Source organism: Meles meles, chromosome 3 (genome assembly GCF_922984935.1).
Source record: "Meles meles chromosome 3, mMelMel3.1 paternal haplotype, whole genome shotgun sequence".
Taxonomy (NCBI): Eukaryota; Metazoa; Chordata; class Mammalia; order Carnivora; family Mustelidae; genus Meles; species Meles meles.
The window spans coordinates 81,137,215-81,158,812 of record NC_060068.1 but is presented as its reverse complement, the minus strand read 5'-3'; the positions used below and the strand labels follow the sequence as shown (position 1 = coordinate 81,158,812).

Below are 21,598 nucleotides of genomic sequence, written 5' to 3'. Positions count from 1 at the left end.
CTCTACAGGATTGAAAGTAACCACTATTTCTAGTCTACTGCCCGCACACCTAACTATGTAGCGAATTCATGATTGTATCAAAATAATTGAGCAACCACTACATTCCAGGCATTGCTGCAAGTCCTGGACACTCAGCAGTGAACTTTAGATCCAGTTCTACCTGTCAAGAAGCTCACATTCTGGGACAAACAATGAACAAATAATCCACTATGTGGAATGTCAGATAATAAAGGCAGCTGAGAAAACGAATGTCGTGTAAAAGAGATAGACATGGAAAGGGGTCACCTCGAATCAATCTGTTTTCTCCTCCTGCTCACTGCCAGGCTGCCCTGGGAATCATCTTCTGAGTCATTGGAGTTCTAAATTTCTTGAACTGTGAAATGGGAAAATAACAATGGAATTGTGTGTGGTTTTATTTACTTGCTAAAACTGAAGTTTAGACAGTCTTTCCAAACTTTATTTAGAACTTTCACTTTAAAGAGAAGAAGGCACGATTCCTTACTGATTTAACATTAACAGAATAGTTGAAAGTGGTCCAAAATTATACAGATTTTAGTGGGGTGAAAAAGGACTTGAATGAAAAACTGTATATATAAGCAAAAATATGTAAGGTACAAAAAGCAATGCATGGAGACTCTCAGGAAGTCTGGAATTTGGGCTCTGTTCTTCCATAGCCATGGAATCACTTAGCTTCTCTCTGCTGCTCAGCCTTGTCCATACAGTCATGCTAAGAGGCCATCAATCCTACAGTTATTTGACTCCCATCTTTCGTTTTTGAGAACTGAAACGCTGATGGTTGCATTTATTTGTTTTGATTTTTTTTTAATCTGATGTTGGACTGTAACAATTTCCTTTTTATTTTTTATTTTTTTTAAAGATTATTTATTTATTTGAGAGAGAGAGATCACAAATAGGCAGAGAGGCAGGCAGAGAGAGAGGAGGAAGCAGGCTACCTACAGAGCAGAGAGCCCGATGCGGGGCTTGATCCCAGGACCCTGAGATCATGACCTGAGCAGAAGGCAGCGGCTTAACCCACTGAGCCACCCAGGCGCCCCAACAATTTCCTTTTTAGCTAAAGAAGTCTCCTTTGCAAAGAAGTGCAGTTCCCGCTCAGCCTCTCTTTTCCAGGACGGAGAATGAGTAGAAAATCTTAACAACTCAAGGGCTCCCAAGACTTGGAAAAAACTCTGAATCATTTCTTTCTTGTCATTGCTTCATGCTTCACTTCTTTGGGCGATGCTATGAAAGCATATTGTTCACTGTTCTGGTAATGTTAAAATGATCCATAATATGATATTGGAAAATCACCAAATTATTTCACAGGTGAATGGAATGTTAAAGTTGCAAGGCAAGACATTTACTTAAATGTACCTTTTCACCCTGTTTGATGCTCTTAATATAATTAATCTTTTATAGTTATAAAGACAAAGTTGCATTTTTTCCAAACACTTTCATGCTTATTTCAGTTTGTCAAGAGTAAGCCTTAGAAAACCATCTTTTAAAAGTGATGTTGCTTTAAATTGTTTCACTAGGTCTAATTTTTCAATGTCATCTTTTGTTTCACATTAAAGAAAAAACCCTTCTTGCTTTATTAAAAAAAGATTTTTTTGCTAGATGGCTTCAGTTTTTGTTTTTAATATTCTTGTGAGCACAATCAGATGGCAAAGTACGCTGGCACATTGCCTTGTTTTTATTTGACTCCCTCACCAATGTCAAACCCTAAGAGAAAAAAATAGCCCAGAATTCTGTGACTAAGTTTGTTTTCTGAGATTCTGCAGAGAAGTGATCTGAGAGATAGTACCATTACCCAGTGAATACAGACTGAAATCCCAAAGATGAATTCCAGCACTTGCAAAAAAAAAAAAAAAAAAAAAATTAGAACCATTTGCTTTTACTGTTTCTTCTTACTGTTAAGTTCTCTATAGAAACATTAGTTGTGACGGAACTTGAAACCACCCCAGAGCCCTCAGAGAAGAACTGACCAGCTAGAACGTGAATTTAGAACGACTTTCCTGCAGAGCACCTATTTATGCTTTAACCTTTACTTTCTATCCTTAACAGATGTTTACTCATTACAATCTGCGATAGCCATGTAAATGTTGATGACACCAACTTAATTTGTATTAAAATTGCCCCTTTACCATATACTGGTCTGGACATCACTGAAACTCTCCTCTCTTCTACCTCTGCCATAGCCCCTTCTCTAATCCAGCCCATAACCTGTTGCAAGATTTACTTTCCGGGAACTCCCTTGCATCATGCAGCTCCCACACCCAAAACTTTAAGGGCTTTCAAATGCCCCTGTGATAACATCCAGTCCCCTTAGCCTGACCTCAGTGTCCTCCATAATCTGATACCAGGTCCCACGCTCCCCACCCCTTACCTACTGTCATGCCCCACCACCTGGCCTTTGTCCTTGTGGGTCTTCCTGGACCAGACATTGTGCATCCAACTCTGACCCACTCTTCAGGGTCCACCTCAAGGCACGCTTTCAAATTCTATCAGCTTCCTTGGCCATTATAAGTTTATGACTTCCCCCTCATCTCTAAAGAGGTAGAATACACACTTTGTGGGGGGGGGGGTGCTTAAATCTTCCACCCATACTGAACACTGATAGGTGCAAGTAAGAGCTTCATAGTTAATACAAGGAATCAAACAGAGATGGAATCAAGTTTAGATCATCCTCTAATTCGGCATGTTCCGAAGTGTAGAAAATTCTCCTTGCACATGTTTCTGTCTGGGTGAACACTGAACAGGGTGCTGTTACTTAAAATGTGGCTCTTTCCTCCTTGAATTGCTCTTATAATTAGAAGCACCTGCTCTTTAGGGAAGAAAACCCCCATTCATTCCATTGCAGCCAGGTGAGAATCTAATGTTTCCAGAAAAGAAGAGAAAAAAATAGGAGAGGGAGAGAATCCTCTTGCTGGCCTGAGTGAGATTTCCCTGAGTCCAGCTGAAATCCCTCGTGTCTGTTTTCTCCCAGAACCACTGTGAGCACAGCCTGTAGATCTGCCCTGTCAGCATCGCCTGCAGCTTATCAGAAATGCAAATTCATGGGCCCCAGCCCACACCAATTGAACTGGCAACTCTGAGGGTGGGGCCCAAGAATCTTGAGTTTCAAGGGACTGCATCACCCATCTGAGACGGAAAACAGCCGGCTGAGGTCTGTATCTTTGCATACTTCAAAGGAGTGTCACTCTGCACTTTCTCTCCAATTAAAACATCTCACAACTCCACCTCAGTTATTTTGGCAGCACGTGGTCATCCACGCCTCCCACATTTGACAGACAGGAGAGGGCACAGGTAGAGAACAGTCCCCAGGCCTCCAGATGTTACCACTCTGGGGCACCAAGAGAAAAAAAGAACAGCTCCAGGCGACCGCATTAGAAAACCCCCTTTTAAAAGAGTCGCAAGCAGCTTAATTTCCTTTCAAGCTTAGCCGGAAAAGGTTTCTGTGGTGTGGACCCCACCTGGGCCGGGCGGCGGTTCCGCACGCCGCGGGCGTGGCGTGGAAGGGGAGCGCGTCGGAGGGGAGCCGAGAACAACTCGCGCTCGCGTTTCGAGGGGTTGCTTGGGTAGTGTTTATCTCGCTCTCCCAACACACAAGCACACCCGCTCAGTTTCTTGTCATGAAAGGCGAACCCTGCATTGTGTAGACAAAGAATCGCAGAAGCAACTTTCGAAAGAAAGAGAAGAAAAAGAAAAAAAGGGGGGAAAAAAAAGCACCACGCAATCTCCCCAGAGGGCAAAGAACCGCGCTGTTTGTTCTTCTGTAACTGAGCAACACCCCGGGCGACCCGCGCAGCCTGTATCTTCTGCGGTTTTGCTTGCTCTTCCCCGCGTGGGTTCACTTCCACCCTCAGAACCCTCCAGAAGTGAAAATTCAGGCGGGGCGGCCGCAGCCCCCAGGCGGCCGGCGGCGCGCGGGCCCCAGCTGCAGGGGATCCCGGCCGGGCGCCCCGCTCAGCCCCTTCCTCCGCCCGGGCGGGTAAAGGGGCGGGCTCAGGCGGCCCGGGCGCTGCGTCCCGCTCGCGGTAGGGGTCGCTGCGACGCGGCGCGCGCTCCCACCGCGGAGAATAACGGGGCCGGGCTGCAGGAGAAAGGAAACCTGCCCGGGACGCGGCGGCGGCCGGGACCGAGCGAGGGACGAGAGTTCACTTTTGCTCAGGTGTGAGCGCGCGGCGGCCGCAACGAGCGCCGATCCGGGAGCAGCGAGCGAGCGGGCCGCCCATCTCGGGGCGACCGAGGGAGGGCAGCGAGAGGCCGGACACGAGCGCCCCAGAGGGGCGCGGAGCCGGCGAGCCTGGCCAGCGAGCGGATCCGCGGGGGGCGCGCCTCGGGCGGGCCCCCAGAGCCGCGCAGGATGCCCCACGAGGAGTTGCCGTCCCTGCAGAGACCCCGTTATGGCTGTAAGTACCCCGGGTGCGCGCGGCTTCCGCCGGCCTTGGGGAGCCCCCTCCCCGGGGACCGCGTTGGAGAAGCCGAGGGAGCCGGGTGCGCGCCGCGGAGGGAGCGGGAGGGCAGCGGCTGTGTCGTTGGCAAAGTTGAGAGCTGAAGTTGCCGAAGGGAGTAAGCAGCCTCCTGCCGTTCTCCCCACAGATTCCTGTTCCTCAGCTGGTAACCCCAGTCCTTCTCCCGGAAAACCCGCCTGGGGAGGCGGGCGGCGCTGGGTTGCGCCCTGGACCAGGCCAGGTTGGGGTTTAGGGGTATCAGGTGAGGAGCCCTCGGAGCTCCGGGCCGCTGCCGCCCGGGGCCGGGGGGTGGCGTAAGGGACCGGATCGTGCCGACTCCGAAGGAAAGTTTGTTTGCTGTGGCTACAGGTGGGCGCCACAAGTGCAGTGCCCACGCACTCCACCAGTGGCAAAGGCAGCTTTCCTGGAAGTGCATGCGTCTCCCTGCCTGCTCTCTCGAAATGCCCCCGAGCAGCAAGAGCCAGTTTGCACCCCACTGACGTGAATCCCGTACTGGTGCTGCTACACCGGGCAGCGCCGGACCCAACCCCTGCCTTCCCTCCTGTTCCTTGCGACCCTGTCAGGACTGCCACCGGGAGAGGACGCAGAGCTGGGCTCCCCAGGATCCGGCCCGAGCCCGCGTGACTTGACCGAGATGGTGTAGATTACCCCGCCAGGGACTGCCCTTCGGAAAGAGGTTGCTCTGGCGGATCGTGACTGGATGGAGCTAGATTAGCACCAACCACGTGGCTTCATGGACAGAGTTCAGAGTCTTCGCTAAACGTGTGCCAGGAAGTATTTCCTTTAAAACAAACAAAAAATTGGCGCTCCGTCTCCACGGTTGGCCCTGTCCGTGAACCGGTGGCCGAAGACCACTGGTTAATCTTTTGCCCTGGCTTGGCCTTGTGACAGAGGAATCAGGTTGGGGTTAAGGTGGTGATACCTGCCGCAGGGTTGTTTCATGCGTTTGGGAACGTGGGGCGGCCGGTAGGGCCGGGCACTTGCCCAGTTAAACAGAGGGAGTAACTTGTGGAAGTTCTTCTTCTGCGCTGGGCTGCGAGTGGATTGTCAGAGATAGGAAGTTCGTTTTGCCATGTGACCCTTTTGGTGTCAGGCAATGAGGAAGAAGCCCGGGGAGCCAGCCACAGCCTCTGTACAGTAGTGAAATGCACAGAACAGTTGATCAGGACTCAGTTCTTTGCAGCCTGGATGACTCTTGAGTAAACCACAGAGCCAGCAGAGCTCCTTGCATTCAAGGAGGCATGCTGTGGTCATTCAGTGTGTGTGGTGTCAACCACAGGTTGGTGAAAGGCTTTTGTTGATGTGACAAGCTCTCAGCACAAATGGTAGCTTCTCTGTGTCAAATTAGAAGATGACCACGAAGTCTGGAAATGAGGCACAGACACACCAAGAAAGGGCTTTCCATACCACATTTTCATGCATGGTGTAGTTGGTGGGTCATCTCTTACTAATTCAATATGCTCGTGCAAAGTGGCCGCGAACAAAGGGCATGAGTCACCGGTGGAGACGGAGAGATCTGTGATGTTTGCTTGATTTTTATTTTTTCCATCGAATGTATCTGCGGACTTAGCATACTCCACGAGCAACAACCAAAGGGGTTTAGATCCTACAACCACAACACTCCACATGGCCACATTGTCTGGAAAGTGTTGTCCAGGTTTTCTCATGAGTCTGGTGTGATGGGGTTTTTGCAGCCTTATTGGAATCACTCCCACCTGCTTTCCCCCAGCTCACGACCTCCTTCAGTCATGGAGTAAAAGAAACCTGTTTGATAGTTTCCACACTTTATGGTCACCCTAAAATATTAAGGCTTTCATAAAGTAGCCTAAGTCCTTAAAATGAACGTTTCTGAAATTTGCAATGGGACTCATAATTAATTTTAAAAGAACGTAGTTGAACACACTTGAGTGTTAGCCAGGGTTAGGTAACACATACTATTTGTGCAAAAGGAGACTGTGGTGTAACAGAATACATCATTTCTGGTAGTGGATTGATTCGGGGGTGGGTAGGCCTCCGTCAACACTATGTCCTCACTGCAGACAGTGCTGTGAGCTTTTCACAGGAAGTCTGGGGAAGGAAAAGGCGCTGTCCTTGCTGTGTTGATTAAAAAATTGTGCTTCTCTTGTCTGTAGGTTTGTTAAGTACAGGTTCCATTAAACCTTGAACTATAGCAAACAGGCTTTATTCCTGACACTTAATAATAAGTCAAGCCCCAATACATGTCTCATCCATGGTCGTTATTTCAGTTCCAGGACCATGTATTCCGAGTGAAAGGTATTTGAGACTGGGCTTTGAAAATGACTTTTTTAGGAGTTGGTATTAACTGTGAAACTTTTTAGTTCTGGTCTTCTGTTCTGCCACCTCTCCTCCCCTTGAAATATCATTTAATTCAGTAATTGTTGGTCAAAGTAAACTCACTGAGCTCAGGGCTGTCACAGTATCTCTCTTCTCCACCCAGGCTGAGTGTCTGTCAAATACCCCATAGTAAGTCATACTTGAGGTATTGCTCGATGAGTTCTCTGTGAAGGCACCTTTCTCAGATTTCTGACAGGAGAGATTGCTGAAGTCTTCCTGATTGGCACACTGGAGCACTGAATTAAAATTAAACAGATCATTTTCTATTTAATTCCTACCTTTTCCATTTTGGCCACATTCTCCTGCAACCTTTGAAATTACTTTGAGTCCCGTCACTACAGAACAAAGCTGAAGCAACTGCTCATTCACGCCGTGCTGCAGGGGAAACGTGGCAAAAGGTAAAGGTGGAAATGGCTTTATGAATTTAGACCTAACCAGAATATTGTATGATATACTATCATAACCAGAGTATCCTTCTACACTCAAAACCAAATTCATTTATTTTTAACTATTTTGTTTATTAACTTGAGAGAGGGAGAGAGGGCATGAGCAGGGGATGGGCAGAGGGAGAGAGAGAAGCAGACTCCCCAGTGAGCACAGAGCCAGATGCCAGGCTCTAACCTACGATCCCGAGATCATGACCTGAGCCAAAGTCAGATGCTTAACCCACTGAGCCACCCAGATACCACCAAACCAAACTGAAATGACACTTAAGCTTAGGCATGATTTGCAGATAATTTTCATGCTGTTGTAATGAATTATGATGAATTAGCCAAAGTAATGCTCAAACCACGTTGCCACCATGATCTGTCAAAAGTTTTCTTCCGGTTACTTGAGAGTTAAGAATGCAACTGATAGCAAAAGAGGGGCTTTGTGATTAGACGTAGATGATCTCACTCGAAATTGATAATTCAGTCAACATTCAAGTGCCTCCTGTGGGTAGGTAGTCAATGTGCTTTTGGCAAGAACTGTGGTTATTTATCCTCAGCAAAACTTCTCTCTTGAGAAACATTGTAAAACTGGTAGTGATCAGCGTTTCACTGTTTGTTTTAAAAAAGTGCAACCTGGGCCTAATGGAAGGGGTGTGTGTGTATGTGTGTTGGGCGGCAGCGGGGGTTTGGGGGGGCTATTCTGCCTGATGCTCTGAGCTTTTCTTTCTTCTCTCCTCCTCCTCCTCCTCTCTGCAGTGCATCCGACTTCCCCATTACATCAGTGTTGTCATGTGAACGCAGAAGGTTTAAGGTGTCTGCTGTGTTCCCTGTGATGCTATCATTGGAAAGTCAAGTCACTCCTTCATGTGCTATTGTTTGGGTTGAGTTTTTCAAAAGGATCTTCAAGGTCAACAGCTAAAGTGTTATTTTAGTACGCTTTTAACTTTAATTACCCGTGTTGTTAGCCAAAATGACTTGTTTGCAGAGTGTAAGCTTGGTAATATCAAGTGTGTTTTAGAATTTAGTGTTTAGGGTATCAGCTGACCCCCTTTTTCTCTAGGGAACCATTGGTTTGCTGTTGCCCCTATGTTCCCACGATGCAAGAGTTTTAACGGCTCGTTTTACTTAAAAGTCTAGTATACACACCAATCTAACGCTCCGAATCTTCATGGTAATGGAAGGAGAAACAAAGGCTACTCACTCACCTTCTGATTTGGTAGTTGATAGTCAGGTGTGATCCTGCAGGGTGGGCAGTTGAGCTTGGGGTATTAAGGTTAGGGAACTTGGCAAGAGTCGATGCTTTTCATGTACAGCTGTTACCATCTGCTCATTATTACCTTAGAGAGGGCCTGTGTTTCCCCATGTCACAAAGGAGCTGAAATCCATGATAACGTCTCAAGGTCACACAGCTGGCAGGTGACAGTGGGAACTTGAAAGCTGGAGCCGTCAGAACCTGAAGGCTCCTCTCAGCGGCTGTTGTCAGTTTGTCTCTCTGAATTACTTAGAGGGGTTCCACCTCTTTTTTTGTCTCCAGTGTTGGCCACGATTTTCTCAACCTCCAGAAACCTGTAGCTATTTGGATAGTGTGATCTTTTAAACAGTGGATACACCACATGGTCTAAATGGGATTTTGCTTCCTCCCTGCCCCCAAGGAAAGCCTGGAAGAATACATGAGCCTTTTATACAGTACATCCAGGCTTCATCAAAGGGTTTTCTGTGTGTGTGTGGAGACATCCCATGTCACTGTGAGGCACCGAAATGAAAGAAAGGTTTTGCCATAATACAGTGGTATGCTCCGGTGATTCCAAATGGGATAATTTGTAAAACACACTTGATTACGTATACTGGCCATGCCTTAAAATCGGGGGTTGATGAGAAATCAGGCAGAAGCTTGCAGTGAGGGGACCAATAAGCAAGCCAAGACCTTTTTTCACTTAACTGTTCTCTTTGTTTTTCTTCCTTGAAGGGCAGCATGGTGTCAGTGAAATGGCAAAAGCTTTGTAGTTAAGTAGACGTAGGTTTGAACACTTACTGCCAGCACTGACGGCCTGTGTGACCTTAGGGTTTTTCCCTGGACCTTGAAGGGAATGTTTTATACTTCTGTAACGGTGGCTGCTGTGGGTCCTGGCACACATTGCTGAACTGTGGAGATTTCAATTAATTGAGCACCCACACTGCAGGGAAGCTGCAAATCTGTTTGTTTTGCTACTGATTATGGAGGACATTCCTACTATTTGATTGAATTTTTTGCATGGTGTTCCCAAAGATGACTTTCTTTTTTTTTTAAGATTTTATCTGGGGTGGGGGGAGGGATAAGGAGAGAGGGAGAGAATCTCAAGCAGACTCCCCAGGGAGTGCAGAGACCCGCATGGGAGTCGATCTCAAAACCCTGAGATCAGGATCAGAGCTGAGATCAAGAGTTGGATGTTCAACTGACTGAACCACTCAGGTGCCCCAAAAGATGACTTTTAATTGTTCTCCTGTATCCATTACTATCAAATTTCTAAAGGAGGACCTTTTTATATAATTTTTAAAAATTAAGATCAATTAGCTCCTCTAATTTTTTTCATTCTCACGTGGTTTTTTGTTGTTGTTTAGAGATATGAATTTAATCTTAAGTAATGTTAATGTATTTCCTTAGTCATCTCCATCTAAGACTTAATTTGCCAGTGATGGAAGCAACCTATATTTCAATCAAGTGATGTTTATGTTCATTATCTAGCTGGTAGGTTGGTGTCCTGGCACTGAGAAAACATTCAGTAAATATTTGCTGTTATTACAAGTTTTGCTTAAAGTGTCTGTACTGTTTCTCTAAAGGAGGAACTTGTTTCTATTATCTGTTAAAGATAATCAGAGCAGCTTTCAATTGCCAAGCAAATGTTTAATGTTTAGATATGTTTTCATACTGTATGAAACCTAGGCAAGTTACTTGCATTTCTCTGTGCCTTAGTTTCCATACTTGGAAACTGCAAGTGGAAGGTTCATGCTCAGAGGGTTAAGTGATGTAATACATGGAAATATACATGTTCAAAAGTGCCCCTGGAGAGTCCATGCTTGAAAGTTGGAGGGGCAAGGGCGATGGCGGTTCCCCCTCATCGTTCCTGCACCATGCCTGTCTCCCCTGCTCTTTGCCCTTTTCTCTCTGGAACAGAAAGTGGACTTAAAACCCTGGGCCCAGGTGAGCCTGGCTGGCTCCATCAACAGAGCATGCAACTTTTTCATCTTGGGGTCGTGTGTTTGAGCCCCACATTGAGGGTGGAGTTTACTTGGAAAAAAAATTTTTTTTTAATATATCCTGGGCCCCTACTATGTTGAAAGCATATGCTCATAGGAAAAATTTTTTAGTTATCCAACTTGGAAATTGATTGAATCTTACTTTGGGTGGAGATCAGATTATCCTTGTTAATATATATGTTAAAAAAAAAATCCCAATGTGTTTCCTTGCTGTTTCCAAATGAAGTTTGACTGGGATTGGTTTGCTGTGCGGCGTTTTTCTGTCATCCTAAAATGAGAGTGGAGTTGTTAGTCACACATCTGAGTGAGGAACGTCGCTGTGCATTCCTAAGCATCCTGTTGTCTCTTACAGGGTTGTCGATTGCTATTGGCGCTGCTGCTGATTTGAAAGCCCACGGGGTTCGTGATGATCTCAAGATGAGCAGGAACCACTTGAAATAAGTGTTAGTCTTTATGCTTGGTTCCCCTTGTGGAGTTGGGTATGGCGAGCAGGGTCCACCTTGTGCTATGGTGGTTTGGAAGGGAGGTGAGGATGTGCACTGGGTTCGTCGGACCTCCCCAAGGCCTACTGCTTCTAGAAAGTTAGTGAAGCTTAAATTCATGGGTTCAGTGAAGCTCAATGGGTAAGAACAACTGGGCTGTGTGTTGAAGCCAGGAGATGGAGAATCTCGGCTGCATTTCACCTTGGCACTTGGAAATGATGCATTCATTCAGTTCTCCTTCTCGAGCGGGCATTTTATTCTAGCACGTTTCCTATAAAAGTTTTCTGTCCACCTCCCTAGTACTTACTGCCTTAGCACGGGAGAATTTGAACTGGCCAGGCTTCAGTGACGGCTGCGTGGCATTTGGCTACATCTGCCACTTTCTCGTCCTTGGCCTGAGCCCTGGGATGACCAAGCAGGCTTCACAGGCGTGGGGTGAGGGGGCTGGGAAATATTTGTCATGTAGTCAGCCTCATGGGTTAGGAGTTCTCTTTTCAGCCACCCCCGAAACTGTGCTGCCCCCATATGAGATCCAGGAAGGCAGCTTCCCAGAGCTTTGCTCATATTAAACCCTTATAAGTTTGTCTGAGACAAAGTCATTACAGAGCTGAAACACACATGCTTTAGCTTTCATTCTGTAGCGGAGATTTTCCAAAGGAAAAAAAAAATATTTAAAAACCATATATAAAGATAGTTACCTGTCCATGGGAACTGGGGTGACACCAGTCCTTTCCTTTCCTTTGGCACTAATTCTGGGTATAGTCTGATTTCTTCCTTGGTTCTTTAATAAAATGTTTGCTGTTGTCTGTTCAAATTCACCAGTAGTTGGGAGGATTGTGCTTATATATCCGTCTTCAATGTAGGCTTTGGCAAGGGTGGGAATACTATTTTGAATTGATTAACCATGAATTACCTTTTGAAACAAATGAGCTTGGAAAAATATTGTGCTACATGGAGTCCTCTAAGGAGAAACATGGACAAAATTTTAAAAAATACTCTTGAGGGTCAGGACTGTGTTTTAGTTACTGCTGTATCCCCAGTATCTGGCGCATAGGTCAACTCTCCTGTCAGCAGTGGGTCTATCTAGATAATGAGGTAATGGGTGAATTAAAAAAAAAAAAGTTTTCCTCTTCAAAAATTTTTTTTAAAAGATTTATTTATTTATTTGACAGACAGAGTTCACAAGTAGGCAGAGAAACAGGCAGAGAGAGAGGAGGAAGCAGGCTCCCTGCTGAGCAGAGAGCCATATGCGGGGCTTGATCCCAGGACTCTGGGATCGTGACCTGAGCCAAAGGCAGAGGCTTTAACCCACCGAGCCACCCAGGTGCTCCATCTCTTCAAATTTTTTATGAACATGTTTTTTTATATTTAAGAAGGTTATAATAGTTATCCTTACCTGATGAGGATAGAAATTCTTGTGGAGAAAATTAGAGTCTGAAAGACAGGTCTGTTGTCATGGAGGGATTCAGTGGGGACCTGATTTTCAGGTGTGTGTGAGTGTGTGTGTGTGTGAGAGAGAGATGGAGAGACAGACTGAGGGGTGACGTGTTCGAAGATCCAGGACTCGTAGCTGTTAAGCTGTTGGAGTTGGGATAGAGATGATGAGAAGCTGGATGAAAAATCTAAAGATCAGCGAGGTGAACTTAGCAATGGGGACAAGAAAAACATCCTAACTGGGCAGTAGCTATTTAATGTTTTCTGTTTGTTTTAGTAACTTCCACACCCAAGGTGGGGCTCAAACTCGAGACCTTGACCAAGAGTTACAGGCTCTTCCCACTGAGCCAGCCAGGCGCCTCAGGCTTTTAAAATGTGTGAAGGGAAAGCGTGAAGGACCCTGATCTGTCAAAAGCAATAATGACCCCCAATGTAGTGTCCACCGTGACAATAAAGATGGTCGACATAACAGTAGGGGATTAGTGTCTTGACTCCCAAGAAGTCTCACCAGCCTGTAAAGAGGTGGACCACTATTTTTCTTTCATTCAGTAAGAGGTTTCTTACATTCAGCATGTATATACGATGGAATTTACACAGTCTGCAGACCAGTTGCCTTCAGAGGTCAAGTGTGATCTGAGTCCTAGAAAAGAATAAGAAGCCTTGGCATGTCCTTTAATTGGAGATTGCGTTTGCTGCCTTAGTCACTCAAACTGGGAGGAAAATAACTGTGAACAGTACACAGATCACCGTACACAGGAGTCCAGCAGCTTCCTGGCCTCTTGGAAGCTGCCATTGTCCCCTGCGGTATCTTAGACAACCCAGGTAGCTGTGGTGGAAGGATTGTCACCCTGGAACCATGTGAAATACAAGGCACCGTGAGGTCAAGGGCAGCATCTAACATAGGAGAGCTTAGGGTAAGGTGTCAATCGCTTTATGACATTGCATATGACTTTCCTGAGCTCCTGTCTGTATTTGAAAAATGAGTTCACCTTTACCTCAAAAGGGATACAAGGTATGGGAAGTTGCACTGAAAATGATTCAAGTGTGTGTATGTGGGATCGTGTCTGAGAGTAATTTTGCCACGTACTTGGGTAACTTATTGGAGTCGTCTTACTCAAGTTAGTGTTGATTACTGACTCACTGATCGGCCTCAAAGGCAGTGCCACTTGAGTTTTCTGACATATGCTGTCTTTGGAGCCATATTTGAAATGAGATTTGCTTCTTCCTCTAGTTTGAGAGGCAAAGTTATGACATGTGGTAATGTTATCTGTGAGATGTAAACTTTCTAAATCCTAAGACAAGATCTTTGGCCAGATCCTTCCTTGTCCAGCTGAACATTTCTTTTAACAGGAAGTGTAAATAATGCGTATACAAGTGAATAGTAGGATCTTTAAACTTGAAACTTGAAAAAATGTGTCAAGAGTAATGTCTTTGAGACCTGGGCTGTAAGCAAGTATTTCATAAAGGGAAACTGTGGGACAGGAGAAACCTGTATGTTGAGCAATGGGGATGAAACTAGGGAAGGCAACTATGTCTCTCAATCTGGTGATAGAACTCCTTTCTTCCTAGGGTGCCTAGGTGGCTCAAATAGGTAAGCATCTGACTCTTGGTCTCAGCTCAGGTCTCGATTACATGGTCATGAGTTCAAGCCCTATGTTGGGCTCCATGCTAGGTGTGGGGCTTACATAAAAACAAAACAAAACAAACAACCCTCTTACACTGTTGGTAGGAATGCAAGTTGGTGCAGTCATTTTGGAAAACTGTGGAGGTTCCTCAAAAAATAAAAATAGAGCTACCCTATGACCTGGCAATTGCACAACTGGGTATTTACCCCAAAGATACAGAGGCAGTGAAAAGAAGGGCTGTATGCACCCCAATGTTCATAGCAGCAATGACCACAATCACCAAACTATGGAAAGAGCCAAGATGCCCTTCAACAGACCGGTGGATAAAGAAGATGTGGTCCATATATACAATGGAATATTATTACTCAGCCATCAGAAAGGATGAATACCCAGCTTTTGCATCAACATGGATGGAACTGGAGAATATTATGCTGAGTGAAATAAGTCAATCAGAGAAAGTCAATTATCTTATGGTTTCACTTGTGGAACATAAGGAATAGCATGGAGGACATTAGGAGAAGGAAAGAAAAAATGAAGGGGGGAGGAATCAGAGGGGCCGACGAATCATGAGAGACTATGGACTCCGAGAAACAAACCAAGGGTTTTCAAGGGGATGGGGGTGGGTTGTGTGTGTGTGTGGGGGGGAGGGGTTTACCTGGTGATGGGTATTAAGAAGGACACAGATTGCATGGAACACCGAGTCTTATACACAAACAATGAATCATGGAACACTACATCAAAAACTAATGACATACTGTATGGTGACTACAACAACATAATAAAAAATAATAATTTAAAAAAATTCCTTTCTTTCCAAAGTTGAGATGTTGTGATTTATTTTTAAGTAAAGGAAGGGTGGAAGGCAGGGCAGCTGGGGTCATTTGGAGCTTAAGAAGAATTCTCAGGGGGTGCCTGGGTGGCTCAGTGGGTTAAAGCCTCTGCCTTCGGCTCAGGTCATGACCCCGGGGTCCTGGGATCGAGCCCCACATCGGGCTCTCTGCTCCGCAGGGAGCCTGCTTCCCCCTCTCTCTCTGCCTGCCTCTCTGCCTAGTTGTGATTTCTCTCTGTCAAATAAATAAAATATTAAAAAAAAAAAAGAATTCTCAGGGCTGCTGGGTGCCAGTAGTGGGCCAGCTTGCTAGGTTAATAGCACATCTTGGTTTAGGACTCGTGTAAGTAATTCATGGTTGGCAACATGGGTGCCTAATATTACAATGAAAATGTTGAGTCCTTGGATCCCATCCCCCAGATACTCCATTTATTTGTTTTGATATAGAACTCTAACATAGGTATTTTTATTTTGTTGTATTTTTCTGTTTTTAAAATAAAAAATGTGAGTCCCCAAAGCCTCAAAGCACAATACAGTGAACACCCATTCCTTTCACTTAGCTTCTCCAACTGCTAACCTTCTCCCATACCACTCTATCTGCAGCCCCTGGCCGCTCACCACTAAACCTTCAGCTCCCATCTTACAGGCCAACAAGGGCCTTCTCCTCCCCAGCAGCATCTCCAGGACCACCAGGACCATGGGTTCAAGTCCGCTGTCTGGTCTGAAAGTCAACACTAGGATTTTCTTCTGTATGGATCCATGGTCCAGGCAAGTTTCTCATGTTGTTTCAGGCCCTCTTCCCCAGCCTGAATGGCTACCGCCGCCTCCCTATCAGTTCAAGGACACTGAGTGCCCGGAGGATCCAGACCCACTTCCTGGCCTGAATGCCTTATGAGCCATGTGGTTTCCTCCCAGCACACCACATCATGAGGCCCCTGGGTCCAACCTCCTGAGACTGGTGATGAATAGATAGTTTTAAAACTCTGTAGGAGATGCCGACGGGCACCTAAGTCTTGAAATCCACAGAGTAAAAAACCCCTCATTCTGTGTGTATGCATGTTTGTCATAAAATACACAACATGAAATTTATCCTTTTTTTAAAAGCGATTTTATTTATTTATTTGACAGATAGATCACAAGTAGGCGGGGGGGGGGGGGGGGAAGCAGGCTCCCTGCTGAGCAGAGAGCCCGACACGGGGCTCGATCCCAGGACCCTGGGACCATGCCTAAGCCGAAGGCAGAGGCTTAACCCACTGAGCCACCCAGGCGCCCCATGAAATTTATCATTTTAAGCATTTTTAAGGATACACTTCTCGGGCATTGAGTGCATTCATAGTGTTATGCGGTCATAACCACAGTTCATTTCCAGTGCTTTTTCTCTTGTCAGACAGCAACTTGGTACTCATGAAGCACTTAACTGCCCATTTCTCTTCCTCCCAGCCTCTGACACACACCCTTCCTCTTTCTTCATCATTGTGATTACTCTAGATGTCGCAGGGAGGTGGAATCTGTGTGATTTGTCCTTTTGTAATTGGCTTATGTCACCTACTGGAATGTCCTCAAGGTGCATCCAAATTGTAGCATGTATCAGAACTTCCTTTTTAAGGTTGAATAATGTTCCATGGTGTGTATAATATGTATGGTGAGTGTGTGTGTGCTGCACACACACACACACACACACCATGTTTTGTGTATCCATTCATCTATTGATGAACACTTAGTTTCTACCTTTGGCTATTATGAATAATGCCACTGTGAACATAGGCATGTACGAGAATGTGTGGGGGTCTCTGCTTTTGCTTCTGTTGAGTGTATACCCAGGAAGGGGATTGCTGGATCGTATGGTAATGCTCTGGTTAATTTTTAGAGGAACTACCATCCACCGCTCACTGTTCAATAAAGTTAATTGAGGAAGCCTCAGAAGGGTGAAGTAGCTTGGAGTTTAAGGAGGAAGTCAGCATGCAGGCCTCTAGGCTCTTGTTTGTATTACCTCCCCAAGGGTGTGTGTGGATTGATCTCCTCTTCATAAGGGATAAAGACCAAGGGTGTAAAATGTAACTGTGGCAAGATTTACTTCTTTACAAGCTCAGGTGGTTTGTGGAATAAGGGTTACATTGTAGTCTTTCCTTAACAGTATGCATAACTTCTTAAAGAGTTTAGTTTGGGACTGATAATTTAAATAAGTAGTATTACTGCATAGGAAACAACTTGCCCTTGGTCTCCGTAAGTAGTGCAAAGGGAGGTGGTAGGTTGCCTCTTGGGGGCTGGTCAGATTTTTAAAACAGAGTATTTTAGTTAGCTCCTCCAAATAGTAAATGTGTGACCTTGGGCAAAGCCTTAACTTCCTTGGGTCGTGTTGTGGAACTGTAAAACGGGGATAATAACAGTGGAATGAATTAATCTGTGTAAAGTCCTTGGTTTCTGGTGCAGAGAAAGCGCTCATTCAGTGCAAGCTATGAATATAATTCCATCAATTTCAAAGATGTTATTAGATCTGATTGTCTTTGGAAGTATTACTTGAAAGCGGGTATTTTTAAAAATGAGTTACCACTGGTTTACTGGACTTGGCATCTTTGTTTGGCAGTCTGTGACGGGTCCCCTGAGGCCTCTGGAATGAGGATTCTTAATCTGAAAAGTGGCAGGAGTGTGTGAGAGTGAGCATTGTGGAGGAACTGTGGACTGAAAGTCAGGACAGACTCTTTTCCAGGGCTGAGAATGGGTCATCTTTACCGAAAGCTATAGCTGTGGGGTCCAGAATAAGGAAGTGTATTTGGTGGGTATTGGCTTCGCTGTACCCTGCGTCAGGTGGATCCGAGACTGGGCAGCCTGCTCTTCTGGAATGCTCGTGATTCTTCTATTTCCTGGTTGAACGTGAGCCAAGAATTTTCAGATTGGTCTACCTCCATTAAACCAAGTTGCTGTGTGTTAATGGTAAGGTCAGGGCTTCTGCTAACTAGAGTCTATGAAGTCCCAGGGATTATTTAACAAGAGAAAATATTGGATCTGCAGAGCCAGTAGCCTAGGAAGTATTGAAAATTGGGCAATTATACTTGACTGGGAAACCCTGACTTAACCCTTGTCTTGGGCTTGCCTCTGGTTGCCTTGAATAGCCTGTGGAGAGATGTCCCATAGTGCATCATGTCTTCTAGGAGGGGACAGGACCACGAGAAGTGGAGAATGTGTGCACAGTTCTAAACAGGGGAATTGGCTTCTGCCTCGTTCTGTCAGTTTAACTCCTGAAGATGCTGATGATAACATGGAGACATGGCCTTCCACACGCCAGGTGCTGTTCGAGGCACTTGATACGAATCACCAGATTTAACCCTTACCCTGACCCTCTGGGGATGGTAATGTTATCCCTATTTTCTAGGAGAGCTGAAGGAGGTACAGAGCGATTGAATGGCAGAGTCAAGATTTGAATTCAGGCAGTGTGGCTCTAGATTTTGTGCCCACCCTACCTGTTGGAGAGAAGTGGAAAAGTCAGTTTTTAGCACTTGATACTTTGTCTTTTGGGTATTCCATTTAGCCATTGTATTAATTTCCTTTTGAAACCGGGGACTTACCTGCAGTTGGAGAGAAAACAGTCATGTATTTTGTTACAGTTCTGGAGGCTAGAAGCCGAGTCAACACCTTGACTGGGCCCTGCTTCTCCAGAAGGCTCTGCAGGAGGATCCCTTCTTGCGTATTGTCTTCCTTGCTTCTAGGCCTGGCTGGCAGTACTTATGGTTTCTTGGCTTTGGGCTGTATCACCCCAATCTCTTCCTCTATGATTACCTAGAATTCTCCTAGGTGTCTGTTTGCTCTTCTTACAGGACAGTAAGTGGTCATTGGATTAAGGTCCATGCTAATCTGGTGTGACTTGATTTTAATTCATTGCATCGGCAAAGACCCCGTTTCAAAATAACTTTACATGCCAAGATTCTGAATACATGGGAAATTTGGTGGTGGTGATGGGAGAACTACTGAACTCAGTTTAGCCGTTAACTGGGGGAAAAGGAAGAATTGGAGGCATGGTACATTTTTAGCACAGGGACTTTGGCTGCTCATAAACAGTTGGTAAGTATCGCTCGCCATGGGGAGGTGGTGAGTTAGGGGGTTGGCTGGTACCTGCTATTCAGTCAAGCATTTTGCTTATGGCCAAACAGGTGAAAGAAGGGGTTGCAAGCAGCATGTGGGGGGAGCAGATAACAAAGAAAGCGTTTGGCAGCCTCAGAAGGCCGATGATGCTATGGCGGGCGCCAACCTAGTAGAAGACAGCCTAACAGCCACACCGCTGAGCAGCAGGCTCCTCGTCCTCGTAACTGGAACCTTCTCTCAGTGACTTCAAGTCTTTGCAGTGCATTCTGACGCAGAGAGCTGAGTAGTGTGTGGTCCCTTTTAGAGCAGTTTGTATCAAGTTGACTTCGCAGTGTCTGCAGGCTTTGCCAACAGTTAGGCAGAAAATAGGCTCGTTTAGAAGTCATTTGATCAGGCTGGGTGGCTGAGATCTACATTGTTCCCAACATAATTTCTATAGCAACAGGACTTTCTGACAAAAATCCGTAACTCAAGTTTATGAATATCCACTTTCCATGTTTTGCTTTGGCCCGATAAGCCCAGAAACAAACTTGGGGCTCATGTCTAGGATTTGTGAAGGCATTTTGCATTGTTTTCAGTATATTTCTATTCCTTCTCTCTTCATTGCTCTTGTGTCTTACTGTTTGCTTTTTTTTTTTTTACCCCATTTCTTTATTTCTTTATACTGTTGGTTGTTTTTTGTTTTTTTGTTTTGTTTTGTTTTTACTATCTTGGTTGACCCATTCAAATATTCTTAGGAAGGAAGGAAGACATAGGTGTTCGTGCAATGAAGGAGCACTTAGGGCCGATCTCTGCCCTTTGAGAGCTGATCTCTGCCCGAGGAGACATCAGTGTCGCAGAGCCCTGGCTCTGTGGCTCATTGTCATGCAGCTGTGCTTTGCTCTCCTGTGAAATCAGAGCATACCTGTTGGATGGCGTCACTAGGACAAAATGGGATAGCAAGGCTAAAGCACTTAGGGGCTCAGAGTAGCAAAGAGGGGTTCCAGAGGAGATGGCGTGAGCTGAGACCAGAGCTGAGAACATGTACATGCATGTGGGATTCATGAGAGGAAAGTAGAGTGGATGGGGGATCCTGGTTGCCATAAGGCAAGGATTCTTAGGCACTGAAGATGCAGCGACTGGGGCATCGTTTCTGCTCCTTCCTCTTTCACCATTCCTTTTCACCTGCAGTAACTCTCAGCCCAATGGCACCTTGCTTTTCTGCCCCTGTATTTGCTCCATCTGGAACATGTGCTGGCTCAAGAAATCAGGAGGCCTGCCCTCTTCACTGATGGCAGAAGAACTGATGTGGAAGTTTGAAAATCATAACACTGGTGACCAAGACTGTTTTGGGAGATGGATTCCTCATTACAGTTTTATTGCTTGAGTTTGCTTTTTCTTCTCTTCCATCCTCTTTATTTACTGCCTTCTGTTATATATAAACTTTGGAAATCTGCATTAGTAGACAGCTGTTAATGTTGCCATTGGAGAACCACAGACACAACTTAAAATAAATTGATTTTTTAAGTTTTTTATTTAAATTCAATTTAGTTAACATATAGTGTATTATTAGTTGCAGGGGTACAGTTGAGTGATTCGTCAGTTGCATAAAACACCCAGTGCTCATTATATCACGTGCCCTCCTTATTGTCCATCCCCCAGTTACCCCATCCCCCCACCCACCTTCCCTCCAGCAACCCTCAGTTTGTTTCCTGTGATTAAGAGTCTCTTATGGTTTGTCTCCCTCTGTTTTTTATTTTATTTTTCCTTTCCTTCTCCATTCTCATTTTCTTGTTTCTTAAATTCTACAGATGAGTGGAATCATACGGCATTTCTTTCTATGACTTATTTCATTTAACAAAATACCCTCTAACTCCATCCACATCATTGCAAATGGTAAGATTTCATTCTTCTTGATGGCCGAATAATATTCCTCTGTCTGTGTGTGTGTGTGTGTGTGCACATGTGTGTGTGTTACATACTACCTCTTCTTTATCCATTTGTCTGTAGATGGACATCAGGTTCTTTCCATCATTTGATGATGGTGGACATTACTGCTATTAACATCGGGGTGCATGTGCCCCTTTAAATCACTATGTTTGTGTCCTCTGGATAAATACCTAGTAGTACAATTGCTTGGTCCTAGGATAGTTGTATTTTTAACTTTTTGAGGAACCTCCATACTGTCTTCCCAAGTGGCTGCACCAGTTTACATTCCCACCAACAGTGTTAGAGGGTTTCCCTTTCTCTGCATCTTTGCCAACATCTGTCATTTCCTGACTTAATTTTAGGCATTCTGACTAGTGTGAGGTGGTATCTCACTGTGGTTTTGATTTGTATTTCCCTGATGCCGAGTGACGTGGAGCACTTTTTCATGTGTCTGTTGGCCATCTGGATGTCTTCTTTGCAGAAATGTCTGTTCATGTCTTCTGCCCATTTCTTGAGTGGGATTTTTTGGGTTTTGGTGTTGAGTTTGATAAGTTCTTTCTAGATTTTGGATACTAGCCCTTTATATGATATGTCATTTGCAAATATCTTCTCCTATTCCATAGGTTGCCTTTTGGTTTTGTTGATTATTTCCTTTGTGTGTGAAAGCCTTCTATCCTGAAGAAGTCCCAGTAGTTCATTTTTGCTTTTATTTCCCTTGTCTCTAAAGACATGTCTAGTAAGGAGTCATAGC

The 21,598-nt window shown here is 45.2% G+C and overlaps 1 protein-coding gene across 1 annotated transcript in view; it reads left to right on the top strand.

Moving 5' to 3' along the window:
* Positions 1–4,058: 4,058 nt before the first annotated feature.
* Positions 4,059–21,598, top strand: part of IQGAP2 (IQ motif containing GTPase activating protein 2) — a 281,580-nt gene continuing 264,040 nt past the window's right edge. The window contains exon 1 of the mRNA XM_045999265.1: positions 4,059–4,409. Coding sequence (XP_045855221.1) covers positions 4,364–4,409 — 46 coding nt within the window. The 5' untranslated portion in view covers positions 4,059–4,363. The remainder of the gene's footprint in view (positions 4,410–21,598) is intronic.